General features: G+C 60.1%; 2 protein-coding genes across 2 annotated transcripts in view; both read right to left on the bottom strand.

Annotated features, from left to right (window-relative positions):
* KIRREL1 (kirre like nephrin family adhesion molecule 1) overlaps positions 1–3,800 on the bottom strand; it is a 40,242-nt gene extending 36,442 nt beyond the window's left edge. Inside the window, exon 1 of the mRNA XM_088137036.1 lies at positions 3,623–3,800. Coding sequence (XP_087993162.1) covers positions 3,623–3,683 — 61 coding nt within the window. The 5' untranslated portion in view covers positions 3,684–3,800. The remainder of the gene's footprint in view (positions 1–3,622) is intronic.
* An 8,281-nt stretch (positions 3,801–12,081) lies between these two features.
* On the bottom strand, positions 12,082–16,965 carry LOC103050461 (SLAM family member 5). The gene is made up of 4 exons (XM_007429079.3): positions 16,815–16,965; positions 15,427–15,750; positions 14,406–14,672; positions 12,082–12,726 (listed from the first exon to the last, which is right to left on the bottom strand). The coding sequence occupies exons 1-4, from the start codon at positions 16,858–16,860 to the stop codon at positions 12,644–12,646; spliced, it is 720 nt and encodes a 239-aa protein (XP_007429141.1). The 5' UTR covers positions 16,861–16,965; the 3' UTR covers positions 12,082–12,643.
* Positions 16,966–20,174: the final 3,209 nt, after the last annotated feature.

The following is a 20,174-nucleotide window of genomic DNA, read 5'->3' on the forward strand; positions in this document are numbered from 1 at the left end:
CTTCCAAGCCAGCCAAGCTCTTCCACTGCCCCCTTTGTTCCCCCTGACCCTGGCAGGTAAGCCATGGGGTCACGCTGGGGGGCCACACTGCACAAGTCAATCTGAAATCTGACAGCCGTTATCTCCTCCACCAGCACTCAAAACATTTAACCATCTGTGTGTGTGTGTCTGTGTGTCCTGTATCTGCAAGAAAAACCCTCTGCATGAGGACAGGAGTCGGGGGGGGGGGGCAGAAGGCCTGCTAAGATGAGAACATCCTTGCTGGTAGGCCCCAAGGCCCCTTCTCCTTCACATCTTCCCAGTAACTGTGATACACTGTCCCTGTAAATGGAGGTTTTGTCCAGCTCCTCCTTGCATTGGAGACCTGCTGTTCCTAACAGCCAGGCTAAGAGCGGGAGACGAAGCTTGCTGAGTTAGACCAGGAGACCCCCCCCATGGACGGCCAGACGCCTCAGCGGGAAACTCACGAGCAGGGTAAGAAGGCAAGAGAAAGACGGGTTCGGAGGCAGCGTCCTCTTGAACCTGGAAGTCCCATTATCAGCCACCCATCTGTGCCAGACAACGAACCCCATGAATCCCTGCCAGAGCCACCCATGGTCCCCCCCTCCCCCCCTCCCCGACAAGGGGCCTCAGTCTTCCCATTTTAAATTCCCCCCTTCTTCCTCTTGAAAAGGAGATGAAAAATAATCCACGCTCAGAACGGCTTGGAAAATGAATGAATATTTCAATTTGTGACACACCATCTTGGAAAGACCCCTGCCGGGTGATTGAAGGAGGGCGGAGGGGAAGACAAATGACTTTCAGTTAGGTAAAATACAGAAAATTATTTTGTGAAAAATGAAGAGTGATGGAGCTTGTCCAGTGGCGGAGCAGCCCGCCCCAGACTCGGAGGCGGATGTCGGGCACATCCCTCCGGCACGGCCCCCTTCTAATCAAGCACAAGCGCATCCTTTGAGTGGGGGAGGGGGAGCACCTGGGGGCCCAGCCTCTCGCCCTGGGCCTTTGCAGATATGCTGACTACAACTCCCATTGTCCTCAGCCAGATCTCCCATCCCAGCGGGAGAAACACCTGCAGGTTTAAAGCTAGCATCGGGCATGCAAAAGGAAATCCAACACTGGGGGGTCCGAGCCCCCTTTCTCATTACCCCCTTAACAGTCTGGGGAGACCTTGTCCCATAAAGCCCCTCCCCCTTTTCACTGCGGGGCCTGCCTGGCAGCTCCAAAGACAGCCCGCCCGTCCCTTCTTTACCCCCCAGCCAAGAAGGTGGAAAAGTCTTGCAGGTTCTCTAGGTCTCCCCCCGCCCCTCCCCTGCTTCAAAAAGTCCATCTGACTTTTCCTTCCAACTCCACCGGAAGCCCCCTCCCTCTTCCCTGGAATGAAGGGAATGGGGCCACCAAGGGGAGGGGTCGAGGGGAGGGGGTCGCACCATCTGTGCCCTCCAACTCCAAAGTCTCTCCCCTCTATGCAGCCAACAGGGTAGCCAGCCGGCCTCTCTCTCACCCACATTAACAATTTAATCCCTTCTCTTCATGCCCCCCCCCGCACTTTCTAGAAGGGTGAATGGTTTTATTTTTTTTAAAAAATGCACAATTTGGGAAACAGTTGTATACACACCCACACACAAGCTTGAAAAACACATGGCTGCTCTCTGGCATCTTGCCCTGGTAGAGTGCCTCTGAATGTGGGAGATCCACTGAACAGGATGCACTGGTGCTGACCTGCCAGTGTCCCTGCAGGGTGTCTGGTCTTGCCCCCTTTTCTCCATCCTGAGGAAGGAGTGGGCCCGGGAGCCCCCACTTTTCCAAGCCCCCACCCCACCCCCGAGGGCACCAGGTTGGGCCTTTGCTCTGACACACGTCCAGATGCTCTCAGCCTCCTTCTTCCTCAGGCACCCAGAAACCAGAGAGTTCATGAAGAACCTCTGTGCAGGTTTCTAGTCCTCATGGCTTAAAAAACAAACAACAGAGTCCCATGAAATCATACCAGGAGGCCCTTTTCCTTTCCTCCTGTCGGATGCATTTATGAGTCTACGTTTCCATGCAAGATCGTACAAAAGCTGGGAAACGCATTGGAACAAGCAGGTACATCCTTAGAAGCTGCTCCCCCCCCCCCCCCGCTTGTGGACATGCTGCCTGAGGGAGCCCGTTGTGATTGAGAAGCGAGCCAGTTAAACACAAGCACACACACACATTTTATAACTATTAGTAACGCTAGCTGTTTATGGCACAAGAGATGAGAGGGAGAATTACGTCAGGCTTCACCCCCACACCCCTCCCCAGCACCAGCCGCCTCGCTCGGATTGTGCTTGGCCTCCTCCTCCTCCTCCTCCTCCGGCAGCCCCGCCCCCCCACAAGCGCCGGAGCCCGGCTCCCCCCTCCATGCCCGCCCGGGGTGGGCGCCATCTGCAAAACAGGGGCGCCAGGGTGCGCGAGGGATCCTGGAGCAACCTCCCTCTTGCTCGACGACGCCCCCCGGCAGGGAGCCACCCCGCCCCCGCCTGGGGGCTCTGGCTGCAGCAACACCCCGGCCCCCTCTGCAGCGAGGAGCCCGCGCCGCGCAAGCCCACCGGGCTCCCTCCCCGAACATCCTCGCCATCCGCCGAGCGGCCCCGCCGGCACGCGCGCCCGAGCCGGGGCCAGGCAAGGAGCCCCCCGCGCTCGGCCGAAGACCCCGCCTGCCCGGGGCCCTTCCTGAACGCCGCCTCTGGCTGGACCGGGGGCGGGGGCATCGCCCGCCCAACTCGGGAGCGCTTCTGCATCCTCCTCCCGCCCCCCCGTCTTAATTCCAACTCCACGCGGGACGCTGAAAGGAAGCGAGGCGAGGCGAGGCGAGGCGAGGCGCCCGAGGGGAGGAGAGACGGGCGACGAGCCGCTTTTCCATTTCCAGCCCGCTCTCGCTCCTCGCGAACAGCCGCCCCCCTCGCCCCCAGCCCCGGCTCCCACCGAGACGCCGCCGCCGCTTCCCTTCCCTTCCCGGGGGCCGCGGCTGATGGGGCTGGCAGTCCAAGTGCGAGCAACTTTTGACGCCCCCCCCCCCCGCCTCTCTGCGGAGAGAACGGAGCAGCGAGCCAACGCGCGCCGCCCGCTTCCCAAGCTCGGGGGCCGGCGGAGTGGCGGCGGGAGGTGGCCGGTCTCCGGCTGCTGCTCGGCAGGGCCCGATCCGCGCCGCCGCCGCCGCCGCCGCTCCAAAGGCAGCCTTGCCGGGCGGGGGGCGGGCGAGCGCCGAGCGCAGCCCAGCGGCTGGCGCGCAGCCCGGCCAAACTCCGCGGCGGGCTGTTGCTCGCGAGTCGGCCAGGCCGGAGGGCTCGGAGCGGGCCGGGCGCAGCTCCGCCGGGCGGTCCCCTGCCCCGCGCCGCGAAGCCTCGCCCGGCGAGCGAGCCACCCCGGAAGGGTGGCGCGAGCGAGGCGGCCCGGCCCGGCCCGGCCCGGCCCGGGAGGCCGCCCCAGCGGCGAAGCGGAGCGATGGGGCGGCGCTGGGACGCCGCCTCCCCCACCCAGCGGTCCTCGGGGCGCAGCGCAGCGCAGCTGCTCCGGCCCGCGCCCCTCCGAGCCGCGCGCCCTCTCCCGGCGGGGCGAGCGAGGGACCCCGGGCCGCGCGCTCTGCCGTCGGGGCGCCGCTTACCTTGCGCGAGGGCGGCCTCGGCTCCCGAGAAGACGCACAAGACGGCCAGGAGCGGCAGCATGCTCCCGGCGCGCCGGGCTCGGTTCGGCGCTCGCCCGCCCGGGGCCTCCGCTACCCCGCGCCCAGCGCCGTCTTCGCCGCTGCTCCTTCCAGCGGAGAGGAGGAGAAGGAGGAGAAAGGGGGCGGGAGAGGAACCTCTGGGGCGGCGGGCGGGCGGGGGCGGGCGGGCGGGCGGGCGGGGAAGGAGCGAGGAAGGGACCGTCGCCGGGGAGCGAGCGCGCGCCGGATTGGCCCAGCCGGGCGCAGGGAGGTCCGGAGACGGGGGCGCCGCCAGCCGCGCCGCCCGGGCGCCCCTTCCCAGCCCCCGCGCTCTGGGCGATGGGACCTGTAGTCCGATGCTGCCCGATGCCCAGGGCGGAACTCGCGAGTGGGCAGGGCAGGGCAGGCACAGCGGCGGGGGGGGGCGCTCCCACCCCTTCCAGCGCAGCCCCGCGGCCGGCAGGCGGACGTGACCCCGGGACTGGCTTTCCCGCTTCGCAAGGGGCGCCCCCCCCCGTGGCCAAAGCCTGAAGGGTCTCCCCTTGGGAGGATTCGGGGGGGGGGCGACAAGACTGTACTGTATGCAACCTTATGTTCATACAACACCCTCGTTTGGTGGGTTCACACAGCACCACAGGAACGCCGGCAAACAGCTTCGCCAGGGTTACCCTAGATGTGCACCCCTCTCGGGCAAGGCCCCCCCGGCCCGGCGGTGCCAACGCCCCCTTACCTCCCGGCTGGGCTGCGCAGAGGCAAAGACTGCAGGGTCCCGGGAGAGGCTCCGTTCCCCCCGCAGGCGCCTTCGGCTCCCACATCCTGCGCCTGTTGACATCCCTTTCCCACCTCGCACCTGCAGGAGAACAGAATGTTTCTGAACATGCGCAGAGTGCCTCTCCCTCAGCACGGGCCAGCCTGGGCTCGCGTTGCTGATCTGCGATCGCACATTTCAGCACCGGGAGCTGCTGCCTTTCGGGTACTCTGCACGACACCCATCCCCTCGGCCCGTTGGGCTCGTGAATCAGCTGGCAGCTGATGGGACTTAGAATCCCCAACGCCTGGAAATCAGACACGTGCCGGCTCCCTCGAACAGCCCTGCAAAGTAGGCCGCCCGAGGCGAGCCTTATGTCCTGCGGGCTTAGGGGGTTGTTCGCACTCAGACCCTGGATTCACAAACCACCGCTGGGGGCTTCCTGCGTTGGATGAACCCGGACAGGCTCCAGCCCCTGTCCGAGGTCCGGTGCGGGGAAGGCCGGTGGGCGCCCCGAGCCAACCGAGGGGGGGCGGGGAGCAGGCCGAGGGTCCGGACTCCGCCCCCCGCTTTGCGGGTGCCGAGAGGGCCCTGACAGGCCCGCCGCGCCCGCCGCGCCTCCCCAGGACCTTCGGGGCCAGAGCCGGCCTCCTCCCCGCCCGGGGCTTCAAAGGGCTCTTCCCCCCTGCCCTCTTGCTCACCCCCCGGGAGCCCCCGGAATCGGGAGGGCTTTCAAGCCTGCTTCGCCCCAGGCAACTCAGTGGTCTCCATGGCAACACGGCAGCCGCCCCTCCCCCAGCACTGAGCGAGAGGTGGGGAAGCGGCAAGGAGGGGCGTGACTCCCCCTCCCCCTCCCCTTTGGACAAACCGTCCTGGATCCGCGCAGAAACTTCCACCTTCTCCTTTCGCTCCCTGCAAAGTTGGAAAGCGCTTTTCCGAAACCCCCTGGCGCCCTCCGGTGGCGGCAAGCGGTGCCGACGGGCCCTCCAAAAGCCTGACCCCACCACGGCGGGACGGGGAGGGGGACCTTGCTCTGAGGGATTCAGGGGCGCTCCCCCAGGGTTCACATTTTCCCTGCATCCCGCAATAATCAGGGGGTGGCCTGCGCACTTGAAGATGCACTATTTACCTTCAAGAACTGCAGATACCAAAGGGGAACTGAGGCTGGGTGTGAGAAATCCGAAGGGAAAATGAAAGGGCTTCCATTCAGCCTCAGCACTCCCATGCTACAACCAGCCTCTCAGCGTAATGAACTTTTTAATTAATCAATCAATCCATTAACGGTCTCTCTGGGCCTCCCCAAACACACCCTTTTCTGAGGGAGGAGAGGGTCTTGCTGATGAGGAGGACTCGCCTTCCCCTTTACTGTTGGGGCCCTTTGGAATACTGTGCGAGGGCCCCGGAGACAACGGCGCCCCCCTTCAGCAGAGCCGGAGCCCTGCATCGTCAACAGATGGACTCGGCTGCCTGCCAGGTTTCCGCGAAGGCAGCGCCGATCGTTAATCCACTCGCTTGCACGGCAGCACGAGGGTGCGGCTGGGGATGATGCTGGCTGGCCAGCCGCCCCACACCGGAGCGGCACCGTGTTTGCACAAACACAGGCACGCGCTCCACCTCCTCCCGGCCTCCTCCGTGCTTCCTCTTTGCTGCACTTCCAAAGGGCCTTGGGCAGCCACAGAATTATTGCGAGACAATTAGCCCTGGCTCTGAACCAATTCAAAGGTGAGCTAGGGACGGTGGTGTCTGAGCAAAGAGGTCAGGACACTTTGCCCCGTGCAAATATCACTCTGCGTGCAAGAGCCGGAGGCTCACGTGCTGCTGCTGCTGCTGCTGCTGCTGGTGAAGTCCAGGGAGCGCAGCTTTTAGGCGTGACCCCCCTTGGCAGGGGCTGTTTTCAGGTCCTCAGATCCAGGATTCCCCCACCCGCCGTTTGGGCAAGGGTCCTTGGCATGTGAGCGGCCACCGAGGGCCTTGGCTGCCTTCAGCCCCAAAGATGCCCCTCCTCTGTTCCTAAGCCCCCGTCGAGGCCCACCTGAGCATTTCTTCTCCCAATTCAGGCCCCCAAAAGACTCTGAAGTAGCCCCCCTGGGCCATGACCGAGGCCCTGTTCCCCTGCCCATAATTTCCATGGGGCGGACACGCCTTCAGGGCCACCCAGGGGTGTTATTGCTCACGTGGGTCCTCTTGGGACACCGAGGAGAGAGGGAGAAGGTGTGGAGAAGATGGAAGCAAGAAAGGGGCAGGGAGGGAAACCTGGGTGTTTTGGCTTTATTGGGCACTGAGGCTTCATGCACCCAACAGCGCGTCCTCGGCACCAAGCTAGAAATTAATTTAGCAAGTGGAAAAGAACCCGCGAGGGTGAACTTTAGGAACTGGAGAGCCTCCTGGGGCTGGGTCCTCCTCTCCCCTCAACTGGGCGGTAATTGCAGATTAGCAGCTAAGGGAGAAAGGAGTTTAATGCTCCAACATGCTTTAATCAGTGAAATGAACCCTGCAGCGGAACCTTCTACCATTTGGCTGGAGAGGGGCGCAGGAGGACAATCTGCATCTGTGCTCGGCACAGCTTCAGCCTCTGGCGTTCCTTGTTTTTACTGAATTTTTCACTGTAAGCTGTCTTGAGTTCTTCTCATCTGGCAGGCTTATATATCTAAACCACCACCACCACAATGGTTAACAGCAGCCTGAACATCCGAACAGAGAGAGAGCTGGTTGGTCCTGGGAGAGGAAATCCCAGCCCGGAGGCCCTCAGCCGCCCGCCTCCCGCTGCGGGCTGCGTCTTCCGAAGACCCATCTGTGGCAATCATAATAAGAATCATAATGATATTTCTTCAGCGCTTAATGTCTCCACACAGCCTGCAGAAACCCATTTCAAGGCAGTCATGCGCTCTCGGCTCATTACAAGCCGCTCCGAGCGCTGCTGCCTGCGCAGCCTCGGAGGCTCGGCGATGCTCAGCCGCTCGTTCGCTAGGTCTCCATCCCAGCGCTGCCACAACCATCAGCCGGCGGCTGCCAGGCTTCCTGGCGCTCCAGACGCTTTGCCCCTTCATCTGGAATGGGCCTCCTCGGCGCTATTTGGCAAAAGGATTTCCGTTACCACGGAGGAGAGTGAAGCCGGAGACAGGCAGACAGACAGAAGACGGTCTGGCACACTGAGGAGGGACCGAGGCCCTCACGCGGGTCTTCTTCACTCCGGCCTGTCGGAGAGCCTTGGGGCACCGGTCTCCCTCCGGCTCCTGCCCCATCTTGCTCTTTACAGCAGTCTTCTTCTCTGAGGAGGAAGAGAAGCAGGGAACGGTGACCTGCCTATTCCCGCGGCAGCCTCGGCAGGTTTTAGGCACAGTTGCGTTTGCCAAGAGACCGGATGGTGGAGGGCAACCTCCCCGGGCCAGGCCGAGAGGTGCGGGCTGGAGGCCAACCCTGCCCAAGGGAGGGGCCCCTTTGACTTCAAGGAGGGCGAGGACGGGGCTCCACGGGGACCGCTCACCCCTCCCGCTTGGCCCTGTCCTTATCGCTGGGGTGCAGCTGCCAAGCGACTTGGCGTGAAGCGTATCCGCTGCCACCTGCCACTGCCCTCCTTCAAAGGGCACCTTCTGTAACCTCCCCTGGCGGGAGCCGCAGAAAAAAAAACCGGGCCAAAGCAGCAGCCTCTCCCTGCCTCTTCTCCTGGCTCGCCTTCCCCAACCTCCCATCCACGGGTGAAATACAAGCGGGCATAAAACCGCCAACACGTTTCCCCTGGGAATGCGTGTCAGCTTTACGAGCCCCGAGTGCGGGGAGAGTGCAACGTCGCCGTTGTACAAGTGCCTCTATTTACAACCGCCCTCGGCCTGCCGCAGCTTTAATTAAGATTGGGAAAAGAGAAAAATACAGATGTGCCCCTCGCGTGATGGGAAGAATGAATGCCGAGCCTCAGGGATGGCGGAGAGGCAGCTGCGGGAGAGAAAGGGGTCCTTGAGGGGGGAAAAACCTGCCCCCTCAGGACGGTGCCCCCGGGCCCTGTCCCCCAGGACCGCCAAGGGCTGAGGCATCGGCACTGAGGGACGATGCCTCCATGCGCAGGAGCAGTCTACCTGAAGTCACCTGCGGGGATGGGCGACAGAAGGGCTCCAGCCTCTCAGGCCACCCCAGCCCCACCTGCGGCTCCTTCCTCTTCAGCTTTGGCTGGGCTGTCCAGAGGCCGCTTCCCAAAAGGTGGCCTGGACTCCGGTTCCCATCCTCCAAGGCAGCAGAACCTCAGGCAGCTGGTTTTCCCTGGAGCCTCCCGCCTGCGGTGCTTGATCGCCCCCCCTCTGAGAGGGCTTTTCCTCTGGGGGAGTCCGCAGGCAGCCCCCCCCTTCCGCTCCTCCACTTTCCAAGGGCTCCGGGGGGAAAGGGAAGGGCCCCCAAGGAGACGGGGGTGCCCCGAGGAGACGGAGGGGCGGCCGCTGAAAGGGCGGCCCGATTCACAAGCCAGCCGCGTGAGTAATATTCCCAGGACAGCTTTTAGACAGAACCCTGAGTGAGTAATTTAGTGAGAACATTAAGACGGCACCGGATTACTTATTTATGGGAACTTCTTGACAGATCTGTCACTCAATAATTTATACCACTCAGCATTTAGCAGGGTCGCCAGTAAATAATTCACTTATTAAAAACGAAGGGACGCTTTATGATATCTTGAGTTACGGCCTCCCCTCTGATTCAGGTCCATAAATATGAGGAGTGACAGCCACTGCCCTGCGCCCTTCGATGGGCTTCTTGCCGATCAAGGAGAGAGATCCCCATGCTCCTTTACGCAGAGTGGAGCCCCAGAGCGGAGAACCCGGAGCTGGTGCATCTCCCGGGGCTGGGGTGGCACCTCCTGGGCACCACGGCTTTACGGAGAACGCGAACGCAGCTGGGAGCCTGAGCCCCCCCCCAAAGGGGTCCTTCGTGGGAGGTGCCCCAGCCCCACTGCTTGCACAGTTCAGAGTGGAAATCACTGGGGCGCAAGGTGGGTGCCGCTGGAAGGCATGGGAGGTCCCAGCCAGATGGCTACAGAGATGCCCACCAACCCAAGCCGTGTTTCTAGCCCAGGAAAGGAGCTGGCTCTCCAAAGGGGCAAAACACTCGTCTGATTCTGCAGGAAGACCAGCCTTTGCAATACTTCAAACCGTGGCCCCTGTCTCCGTGGCACATGGGGACCCTGGTCCTTGGGGGGTCCCTTCTGGCTCCCCAGGGGGGTATAAGGGGATAATTCACCATCAGATACGTCCTGTTCTCCCCCACTTCATGCTTCGTTCATTTCTTCCCCCCGCACCGCCGCCCCCCGAAATCTTCTCCTCTTCACTAAATTCCAAAATGGGTTTATCATCTCCCAGTCTCACTGTGACCAAACTGATCAGTCCTTCACGCAGCTGGAGAAGCAGCAGGCGAGGAAGCACAGATTAAAAGAGGAAGACATTTCGGACCTTGCTAAGCCGCTCCCGCTGCCCCACAGGCTTTGCTGCTTCCCCAGCGCACAGGGAGGGGCTTTTTCCAGCTCACCCAAGCCGCTCGCCCAAGGCGCTCTTTCAGGGGCTTGAGGTGGAACTGAGCAGCTGAAGAACTCCCCTGGGGCTTGCTCAGGCCCGAAATCCTTGTCCACGCCTCTGGGAGCCACGAAGGGAGAGAAAAACCACCCCAGTTTCCATCACGCTGGTAAAGAAGGCTCTACATCAGGGTTCCTCAACCGTGGCAACTTTAAGACAGGTGGACTTCAACTCCCAGAACTCCCCAGGTTGAGGAACCCTGCTCACCGTGCCGCTTCTCCTTTTGGGAAGACTGGGTGGGTCTGCACACAGCCCCCCAGCCCAGCAGCCCCACTTTCCCTCTGGGATCCCGGATGAGCCCATCTGGCGGGCAGGAGGCTCGTGACCTGGAAGGGTGCAACGGGAGGAGGCGCTTCTGGGGGGCACCGAGTTCAGCAACACACCCCGAAGCTCGATGAGAGCGGAGCAGAAGAGGGGGGTATTAGCGGAAGGCATTGCTCCCCAAAGATGTGGCGCATCTTGGCAGACCAGACCATAGGAGAGGGCGGGGTCTGTGGGAGAGATGGGCCTGGAGACCCCGTCCAGTGGGGCTGCCCACGGCTGCTGCATCAGGCCCATTCCAAACATAAAAGCTCAGAATAGAGCAGAAGGAGTTCTTCTGAGCATGTGCAGAGCGGGAGAGAAAGCAGCCTTCACCTGAGTGCAGCCTCTCTCCCCTCCCTCCAGATCCTAGTACGCTGAGAAACGCTTCCCTTTTGCCCCCTTGGTAGGGCTGTCTTAGCCAGCACCTCTGCACACACACTTGCTTTTTTGCCTCCCAGCCACTGATGCGGATGAGGAAACAGAAGGGGGCAACAACGCGTTACAGACACACACACACACACACGTGCTGCGTCCCAGGCTGGCTCATGGAGGAAACTTCCCACAACACCCACACACGCTCGCTCGCTGGCTGCCAGCAGGCTGCAGCTCCAGGCATAAATATTAAATGCCTGGAGTGGTTTTGGACCTCGGAGCTGGCACGCGGATGAAAACAACATCTCTTTTCCACTTGGAGCGTTCCGTGTCTGATTTCCGTCCACGAGCAGCTGGCTTGAACAGCCAAAGGGGCTGGCTCAGCCGGGTTGGGGGGGGCACCCGGAGCCAAGTGACAGGCGGCCCAGCACCTTCTCCAGCAAGCAGAAGGGTCAGGCTCGGCCTGGAGGAAGCGCTCTGTGGCACCAGCCAAACTCTTTGACCTGTTCCCAGCCGTCCTCGTCGCCCAAGACGACGAGGATAGAGCTGGTCGGTCATTGCGACCGAAACACCTCTTGCAGGTGATAAGGAGTAACTTTCCAGAGTATTTCATCCGTGTGGGGGCCCCGAGGCTGCAATCCAGCTGCAACCAGGTTAACAGAAGGCAACCGTGAAGACGAGGCGCATGAAAATGGCTTGAAGGAGCCGGGATCAGTCTACCTCGGAGACGACGGGGACGTTGGGTGGGACCACAGCTGGTGGCTCAAGTTATAGCGGATGCTGTCAGATGAACACCCACCCGCAGCCATCTTGGCTCTCCCCCGCCCCCGAGTTTTGCAAAGCGGAAAGGAGGAGAGAAGATGCTGGCTGATCATTCCTTGGAAGTTCTGAAACAGCCTCGCCCTCGGGGCCCTTCTTCTGCCCAGCTGAAAAGAGGAAGCGGTGGCAACCTCAGCATCGCTGCATCATCAGTGTTCCTCTGGGCCACCTCCTGATGCAAACTCTGCTTAACCTGATGGCTGAACTGCCCACCAGGCTGTGAGCACCCAACACACTAAGCCACACAGTAACCATGGTTCACACTAAGACTGGGCTGGAGTCCCGATATCCCTGGCCATGAATTTGGTTTGCCTTCCTGGGCTGCGCGAAGCAAATCAAGGCTGCACGAGAGGGGGCTTAGCACCACGCACGAATCCGGTTTCTCCGAGCGCCTGGGCTCAGCTTCTGTCAGGGTCTGGGCCATCTATCAGCCTCCGGTGGGGCAGAATTGGAGCAACCCTAAAGGTTCCCTCCTCGGTGAAGCTGGAGGCCCAGACGGGGACGGGACGTCCTTGGAAGACCTGGGGGCTTTCTCCTGCCTCGTCCCCCAGGCTTTCTCAGGGACGGGGCTTTCAGGGAGACCCATCTTCGTCTGATGCTTCTCCCAAGAGGACCAACACAGAAAAGGCTCGCCATGTCTGTCTTTTAATGAGTAGCAACAGGAAGTGCCCAGACCTGAAGCACCTTACGTGCAAACCTCATCCCAGACCCGAAGCCGCTTTTTAAAAAGCACAGCTCACGACCGCCATCTGCCGGATAGGTTGCCCCGTCCCTGAAGTACTGGCCCTGCGGGCGCCGGCTCTGCCAGCCGGCTCCTGCGGAGATCGCTAGGAAGCCCCTGTGTGTGGGACCCTCGGGGAGGCGGCAGGCGGGCTGGCCTTGAGGGATAGGCAAGGCCCCTTACCTAAGCAGGGCGGGGGCCGAAACGTCCCTTAGACAGTGTTTGGAAGAGACCCTGATTCACTGGGATAGAAGGGGGGGAGGTAAAGTACAACCAAGTAGCCCATCTCAATAAAACAGAGTTCTGCTCTTCCTGCGGAGCGTTGCCTGATCTGGTCCACCTCGAAGGCGGGCGCCACATTCAGCTTCCATTGGGCCTTTTCGGCTGCCCCCTTGAGGCGACTTGGCAGCCAGAGGGGGAGGCCGAAGAGACCCCTGGTGCGGGAAGCAGCCACCTGCGGTCTTCTTCAGTCACAGCAGCAGCACGGCAGCAGTCACGGCGGGCACGAGGAGCCCTCTGGCTAGGAGCGACACCAGGCCCAGCACCGATCGACCTATGGCGGAAAATGGAAGGGGGGGACGTGAACGCCTGAGCAACCCGCCCAGGGTGGCCGTGAAGAAGGATGTTGGAGGGGAGGGAGGTGGAGGCTGGTCAGAGCTGTGGGGACCTGGTGAGGGGGCCCCGAGGTGCCCCTCCCGAGGAGGGGGAGGAGGAGGAAGAGGAGGAGGCAGCTTCTACAGCTGCTCAGCCAGAGGCAGAGCTGAGTGGGACAATCAAGTCCAACCTGATGGCAAAGGGATCACTGTCAGTGCAAACACCTGGATATCAGCACTAACATGAAAAGCCACACTAACTTCACATGCCCCGTGTGACTGGCAAGGCCGAGCCGGGCACCTCACTCGCACAGGCAGACATTAAAACCAACTGTGACCAATTGGCGGCAGATTTCAGATTTGACCATCTCAGCCCGAGTCCTCCTAGCAAACGTAGCCGGTCTGCATTTTGCTTGGTGCCATAGTGCAGCGCGGCCTGGAATCAGGAGAACCACCTTCCCTGGCCTGGCATTGCCCATCACCCTTTCCCAGCGGGGCTGATGAGAACTGGAGCGCAACACATCCAGAAGATGCCACCTTGGGTAGTGATGATTCCCTTTGGTTAAGTTCCTGTCTCTCTGTTGCTGTGACTTTGAATTCGTCCCTCATTTTGCATTTAGATATTTTAGATTCCAAACTTTCTGCAAGGCCCCTTTTGATCCAGACTGCCTTGGCCCGTGTAAATGACTCTCCTTTCTCATGTCTCCCCCGCTTCACCCACATCGCCGTGTGGCAGGGTTAGCCAAATAATGACTTAAAGAACTTCAAAAAGAATTGCTGAATACCCAGTAATGAAACCAATGAATAATGCAGAGGACAACGAAAATGAAGAAAGAACATTTGCTTCTGCAAACTTCAGAAATGCAGCTATTCTAAACACAGCTGACAAATTTGCTTAGATCTCAAAAATGCTAATTGGGCACGCTGCACTAATATTTCTTACAAGGTTTGCATTTTGGGAGCTCTGAAGGGACAGCGTGGCTTCCTTGAGCCTCATTCTGGCATCGGAAGCATCTGAGGTCTCTCTTTACTCCTTGAGTAGCCAGAGCCATGGCCCAACCTGGGAACTGCCCCGCCTAGTTCGATTATGCCCACGGAATAAGTCTTTGCGGAGGCACCAAGGCCTTGCCAAGGGCCCCATTCAGTGGTGCGTGCAGATTTGAAGATTTGGGCTTCTCTGCCAAAAAAGGACCGAGGACAGCTGCGGGAGACCAAGGCAAGAGGTCTTCTCTTCTCTTGCCAGGCAAGGCTTCGCTTGGTCCGGCAGAGCTGAATCTTTATCTCTCGGCCTCGAGCAGGCAGGTGTTTCCAACTGCCAAGGCAACTGAACAGCCGTGACCAGCAGGGGGCAGGAACACCAGCTGCTGGTCTTTGTGCCAAGCTGCCAACGCTAAGGAGGGCCCCTGCGCTGCGTGCAGACCAGAGGCACAGGAAACGCAAATCTGCATTCTGGCCAAGGGTTAGAAGGGGCACTTTCAATGCCCCTGCCCCCCCCCCGGCCCGGTGATTAGCACAGAGAAACCTTTACCAGCCACAAGTGGACACCAACTGGAGGCTCAGAGAACTGCTCGGGAGGCAGAAGCCAGGCAGGACGGGGGCCCTTTCTTGGGCAGGCCCTGCATTCCTGGCTGCTTTTTACCTGGAACGGCAGAGCTCTGGATGCAAGGCTGCTCGAGAACGACATCCATGGCACTCTGGGTGGTGAGGATCTGGGCCGTGCAGGTGTAGGCCACCTTGTTGTTGGTGTGCACAATCCATTGGAGCAACGGACCCTGGGCCAGGGTGGCGCCCGTATCTCTGTCCTTCCAGGAGTAAGTCACCTTGTTCCTTGGCCCCATTCCTGCCTCGCAGAGGAGATCAATGGTGCAGGAAGAGTTGTCCAAGGAGTTCACCGTTTTGTTGATATCTGGCAGGGGAGACAGAAGGGTTGCAATTCGGGGGGGGGGGGAAGAGGAGGAGGAGGAGGAGGAAAGACCTGGAATCCTAAAGCAGGGAGGGCCCTTGAGGCCATCCAGCCCAACCCCCGAACACTTCCAGGGGAGCAGAGCTACCCCTTCGTCGAGTGCAGAATCCATTTTCTTGCTGCTCTGCAAAGTGAATCAGCTCTTGGCCCACATTCGCTGGCATAAGTCAGACCAACTTCTGCCTTTCTCGCAGAACCTCGTCAATAAGTGACTGAGGAACTGAAAATTCCTTGAAAAAAAGAGAAAACCCTGAGTAGGGAAAGTGCTGTTCAAAGCATTAATGAGGGCAAGACTTTTGCTGGAGAGGTCATCTGGCCAAGCCAAGCGGTCTGAAAGTCAGACCATCCAAGGCTCGTCTTTAAATACATCCCCTAGCTCAGCCTGAACTAGTGTGACCGCCCCCCCAGCCTCATATCTCCAGTTAATGTATTAACAGTCCAGAAAATGGGACAGAAACAGGGGCTGGATACAAACAAGCAGATGAGGAACTCAGAGGGACTCGATTTCCTTGAGATCAGCTTAGTCTGTCCCTTTTCCTACTTTACTGTACCTAGAAAACTGCTTCGCCCCAGTCCAAATTCCTCCTACTCCTCTAACCCCAACTCCCCCTGCCCGGCAACCTGAACAGCGGGACCGTCTATGCAATCCCCGGCAACACAGCTTGGCTATTTATCCACGCGCAGGGAGATTCCTTACTGAATACGGCCACCGTGAAGCTGCCAAGGGTCTTTTCGGAGGACTGCATGTTCGTGGAGATTTCGTAGGTGCCCCCGTCGTCCAGGCTGACCCGGGCAATTTTGAAGGCGAGCTTGTCTTCCAGGAAGGCCACTCGGCCGGCATAGAGCATGCTCACGACTGTGAGGACTTTGCTGGACAGCCATATCGCGATCCCTTCTCCTCTCGAGGCGGACCTCAGGAGGAGGTTGTTGACGCTGGCCCCCTTGGGGACGGTCACGGGCAACGTGATGGAGCCTCCCACGGGAATGGCCTTCCAGGCAGGGACGGGTGCCACGGCTGCCCCTGGGCACACGGGAGAGAGAGCACAGGGCGCTCGTCAGGACCGCAGACCCTGACTCTGGAGGCCTCCCCACCCACGAAGCCGTCCAAAGAGAGCTCTCCTTCGGGACCCGGAGCAGCAGGTGGCCATCTCCTGCGGTTTGTCTTCTGGGTGGAAGTGGGGATGGGAGGGGCGGCCAACCTGGGCACACCTGATTTCCCTTTTATCAACCCCCCCCACAACAGCTCCATGACACCAGCAGGTTCCTCCCCTCCTGCCTCCTTACGCCAGTCCCTCTTAGGCAGTGCTTTTCCATCCTTCGCAGCTGTGCTCCACACCCCCCCGTCAATACTGCATTGCATGCTACCGTCCTGATGCCGCCCTCTGCTGCTCAGCGCCACCAACTGCCAAGCCTCGGCCCCCTCCCGCTTCCCTTGACTTTGGCGCAAGCTTGCAGCGCGGCCCTCGACGTGCCCAGCCGACGGCACCGAGGGACTTTGGGTTTTCCTGCCGGCCAGAGAGCCATCCAGAGGGGCATCGCATTGCGCCCATCTGTGGTCTGGCAGGCACAGAAGAAGCGGAGATGGTGAAGCAGCCGTCGGAGGGGGAGGATTGAAAGGATGGGGTGCAAAGCTACAAGCAACCACTGTGTGAAAAAAAAAAGAAACAGAACATGCCAGCCTTCTGTTGTGAGTGCCCGCTTGGGTGCCAGGGCTCTGCCTCCTGTGGGTGCAGTGAATTCACTGCCCAGCTTCATAGTGGCCCCAAGGAGCCTGCCCCCTCTTACTCTTCTGACGAGACGTTTTATTGGATACCCCGCCTGTCATTTAATGACTCCCCCAGCCCAGCCCGCCCCCCCCAGTAAGCTCCCATCCTGGCCAAAGCAGCGACTCGCCCCTCTCCCAGCTTTCTCAGGAAACCCACCACCTTTTGAAAGCTGCCTCACTGAGCTCAAGCCCATCTGGGCAAGAAGAGCCTCTCTGGGCATGGGAAAAGTGTCGTCGGGGGAAGAGCCACTGCTGAGAAAACAGCCTCGGCCGCCCCCAGGAAGAAGACGTGCCTCGGCAGGGCCGTCCCTTTCGCTCACCTGCAAGGTGGAAGAGCAGGAAGGCGAGGAGGGCGCAGGGGCTCATCTTGTCCCTCCGGAGACGATTGTGCAAAGTGAATCTGAAGGAAAAGGGCGTCTTCTCTTCTCCCTCCTCTGCTTTGGCAAGGAAACTTCCTCATTTATGTTTTGGTGCTGCTTGGAAGTCCATCTGGCTGGGTGGTGGCCTGGACATGTGAGCCACGTGGCCCAGCTCTGCTTCTGCAGAAATGAAAACTCAGCCGGAGGAGCCAAGCAACCCCTAAATTTAATAAAAGGAAGGTCTGACACATCCAGAAAAAGCAGCAGCAAATGCCTGGACTTCCTTCCCAAGGTCCAGCTGGAGGGCTCAAAGCCTCCCCAGAACCAAGAAGAAAGGTCCCCCCTCCAAGCGAAGCTTGACTCCTGGGAAAGCTGCGCCGTTTGCTTGGAAACAACGCCACCGCTTCCCCATGGGGTGATGCGTGGATTCCCAATCTACAGCCCTGGGATCACCTGATGGCCCCCCATCCAAGGACTGGTTCAACTCTGGTTAGCTGTTCAAAACCAGCCAGGTTCAGGTGGGCACTCTTAGAGGAGGAGCAGGAAGAATCAAGGCAGCTTTGGGGAAGCAGGTTCAATCTCCTTGCAATGGGGCCATTGTGCGGAAAAAACCCATAGTGTTCTTTGGGTGAGCTCTTCTAGGGGCAGGGAAAATGCAGCAAAGGGCAACCTGAACATTTCTGAAGTTGGTAAGAACAACTTGCAAGTGTTTTGAAGCAAGCTCAAGGCGTGCTTGCCCACTCTTCTTTGCCAGGAAGCCCCAAATTGCCGGACCTTTGGTGGGGTTTACTGCAGGCCTCCAGGCCTTGGGTGCGGTGGCTGGCTTGTAGGTTTCCTCCTGGGGTTGTCGGGACTGGGCCTCCCCCGGCACCCGGCATGCAGAGACCCCAGCTGGCTTCTGCTCTGTGTCTGATCAGCAGCGAAGATTTCAGGGGGGGATTTGGTGGGTCAGGAACAACTTCCCCTGGAAGGCAGGACTTTTTTCTTACGGTCAGCAAGAAAGTCTTTAAAGAGGAACTCGCCGTGACCCGACACCCTCTTCGAGCTCAGCAGTTGCGGCCTCATTGCTCTGTTTCCCCAGAACAGAGAAAGCAGGAGACGTCACCATCAGCTGAGCTTTCCAGCACCCTCTTCTGTTTATATTTATACAGTCATTTAAGTAAAACAACGCGCTGCACCCCAAGCATTGCTGCTGCCCGGCTGGCACTGGAAGCTCGGGTTGGCAGAGCACCTTCTGAGGGTGGGCAGCCTGGCCGAGCCCCCGATGGCAGCAGCGGACCCCTGCCCTTCCTTTCCGCAAGCCCCCCAATGTGACGGACTCCGTGCTGACCCCTGGGGGCCCAAGCAGGCCCTCAGACCCGAGAGATGCTCCTTGAGCACAATAAGGTTCAGCAGATGGAGGAGCATCGCCTTTCGCCTCCATTCTGCTTCAGTGCGTTTTCTGAATAGAGCTTGGCCCTGCTGCTAAGGCTGTTTTGCTAGGGATTTACTGTCTGCTGTATTGCTGACTTGCTATAAATCTGCCTGTACTGCAACTTTACGATTTAAGACCAAGGGGAGGGGCGGGTGCGAGTCCAGAACGGAGCACGGCTGGAAATGGCCGAAACTGGCCAAAAAGAGCACCGGGGAGGAACCGCCTGAGCTGGGCGACTGCGGGATCCCCGGAAGATGATGTCCGGAGCCTTGCGCCCAGGAGGCCCCGGTACCGGCCCAGCAGCCTGCCCAAACCAAGCTCCCGGTCAGCAAGAGGAGCTCAGAAGCTGCGGGCTTGCGGCCGGACCCCGGCGAAGCAGAAGGGGTCGGGACCGGAGCCCCGCAGGAGTCCCGTCCTTCCCGGCTCCGAGCGGGAGCCCTCAGCGCCACCTCCGCAGCTGCGTCCGCTCAGCCCGGGCCTGGCTGCACAGGGGCGGGGCTCGGCGGGCCCGCAGGGCCCAGGGGGACAGCAAAGACGCCGAGGCCGTCGCCAGAAGACGCCAAAGCGGGCAGCCGAGAGAGCGCGGAGCTGGCGGCGTCCGTCTAAGGCTTTACTGGGTCGGCTGCGCCAGGATGAGACCCCCGGGGCCAGGTGACCGCGGCCCGGCGGCCCAGGGGGCGCCCCGGAGCACCCCACGCGGTCCCGAGGCTGCCGGGCGAGAAGGGGCGCTTGCCGCTGGCGGCGAAGCCTATGCTCCCCCCGCCCACCTTGTCCGTTGGCAAAGAGGGGCGCGCCCGCTTGCGTGAGCCCGCCGGGCCTCCAGGGCAGGAGTGCGCTCACCGTACAGCCGCCTGGGGGGAACTGACTGCAACCGCTGAACCAGTAAAAAAACCCCGCCGCCTTTTTCCAAATTCCCGATCGCTTCTGGAGGGAAGGGGCCAGAGTTGAGGGGGCCCCTCTCCGGAAGGAGCCCCTGATCCACGAAGCGCCCTGCGCGGGTCTCCAGCTGGGACCACAGATTGCAGGCCAGCCCGCGTGGCCCCGATCCCTCTTCGCCGAGAGCGACTCTCGCCTAGGAGGAGACGGACAGAGAGGGGAAAGGGCCCCGACTCCAGGAGGAGGGGGTCGGGCGTGGCGGAAAGGACTTTCCGGCACCTGCCCGTGTCTGGGAACAGCCACGACCGTGTGTTGCGCGTCTAAAAGTCGCGGTACTCGTTTGCCTCGGCGCGTGTAAGCGGGTAGGAACCCGCTCTGCTCGAAACGAGGGGCAGTTTGCAATCGGGGAGTTCAGTTTTCCTCCGCTGAAATCCCCACCATGCCCCACTCTACAAGCGCCAGCGCCCTTCTCTTTTTTTGCACCTGACTTCCTGATACTGAATAAAATTAGGAGGCCAACGCTGGATAGTAACGCTGGGCTGCTCAGAAACATCTCCCTCTTCACTGTTCTGAGGGTAATGATGGACTGATTTAATTATATCAGCATCCATTAAAGCAACATCTCCAAGACATTTGAAAATCGGACTTTTAAACATTTCTTTATTTAGTGCTTTTGTTCTAAACAAAAGAAACAGCTCCCTTTCACCCGCCAATAAAATTGGACTTTTAGTGCAAAAAGTCTTCCTCAGTGGATAAAAACCTTCAGATTTCTGAAATACAGTACATAATTACTAGGCACAAAACAAACGTTTTAAAAACGGGAATCAAGTTAACGTGCAGCTTGAACTCAGTCAGAAAACATCTGGCCAGTCCTTGGGTGCGGTGGGGGTTGTAACAAACACAGGAACTGTGTTGGCTAAGAGAGTGGAAGCATAAGCAGCGGGAGAAATGACCACCTGGGCTAACTCCAGCTGCTGACCAGCCTGGATGTTCCTTTCCTCTTTCTGAGTCTCACAGTGACTGTTTTGCTG

Source organism: Python bivittatus, unplaced genomic scaffold (genome assembly GCF_059951505.1).
Source record: "Python bivittatus isolate LINGU-HERP-01145 unplaced genomic scaffold, Pbiv_v1 ctg000180_np1212, whole genome shotgun sequence".
Taxonomy (NCBI): Eukaryota; Metazoa; Chordata; class Lepidosauria; order Squamata; family Pythonidae; genus Python; species Python bivittatus.

Excerpts from the sequence above, each read along its gene's own strand:
- LOC103050461 (XM_007429079.3), bottom strand. The coding sequence starts at position 16,860 with ATGAGCCCCTGCGCCCTCCTCGCCTTCCTGCTCTTCCACCTTGCAG. Across the intron at positions 14,673-15,426 it reads CTTCACGGTGGCCGTATTCA|ATATCAACAAAACGGTGAAC; the intron begins GTAAGGAATCTC and ends CTCCCCTGCCAG. Across the intron at positions 12,727-14,405 it reads CCAGAGCTCTGCCGTTCCAG|GTCGATCGGTGCTGGGCCTG; the intron begins GTAAAAAGCAGC and ends TTTCCGCCATAG.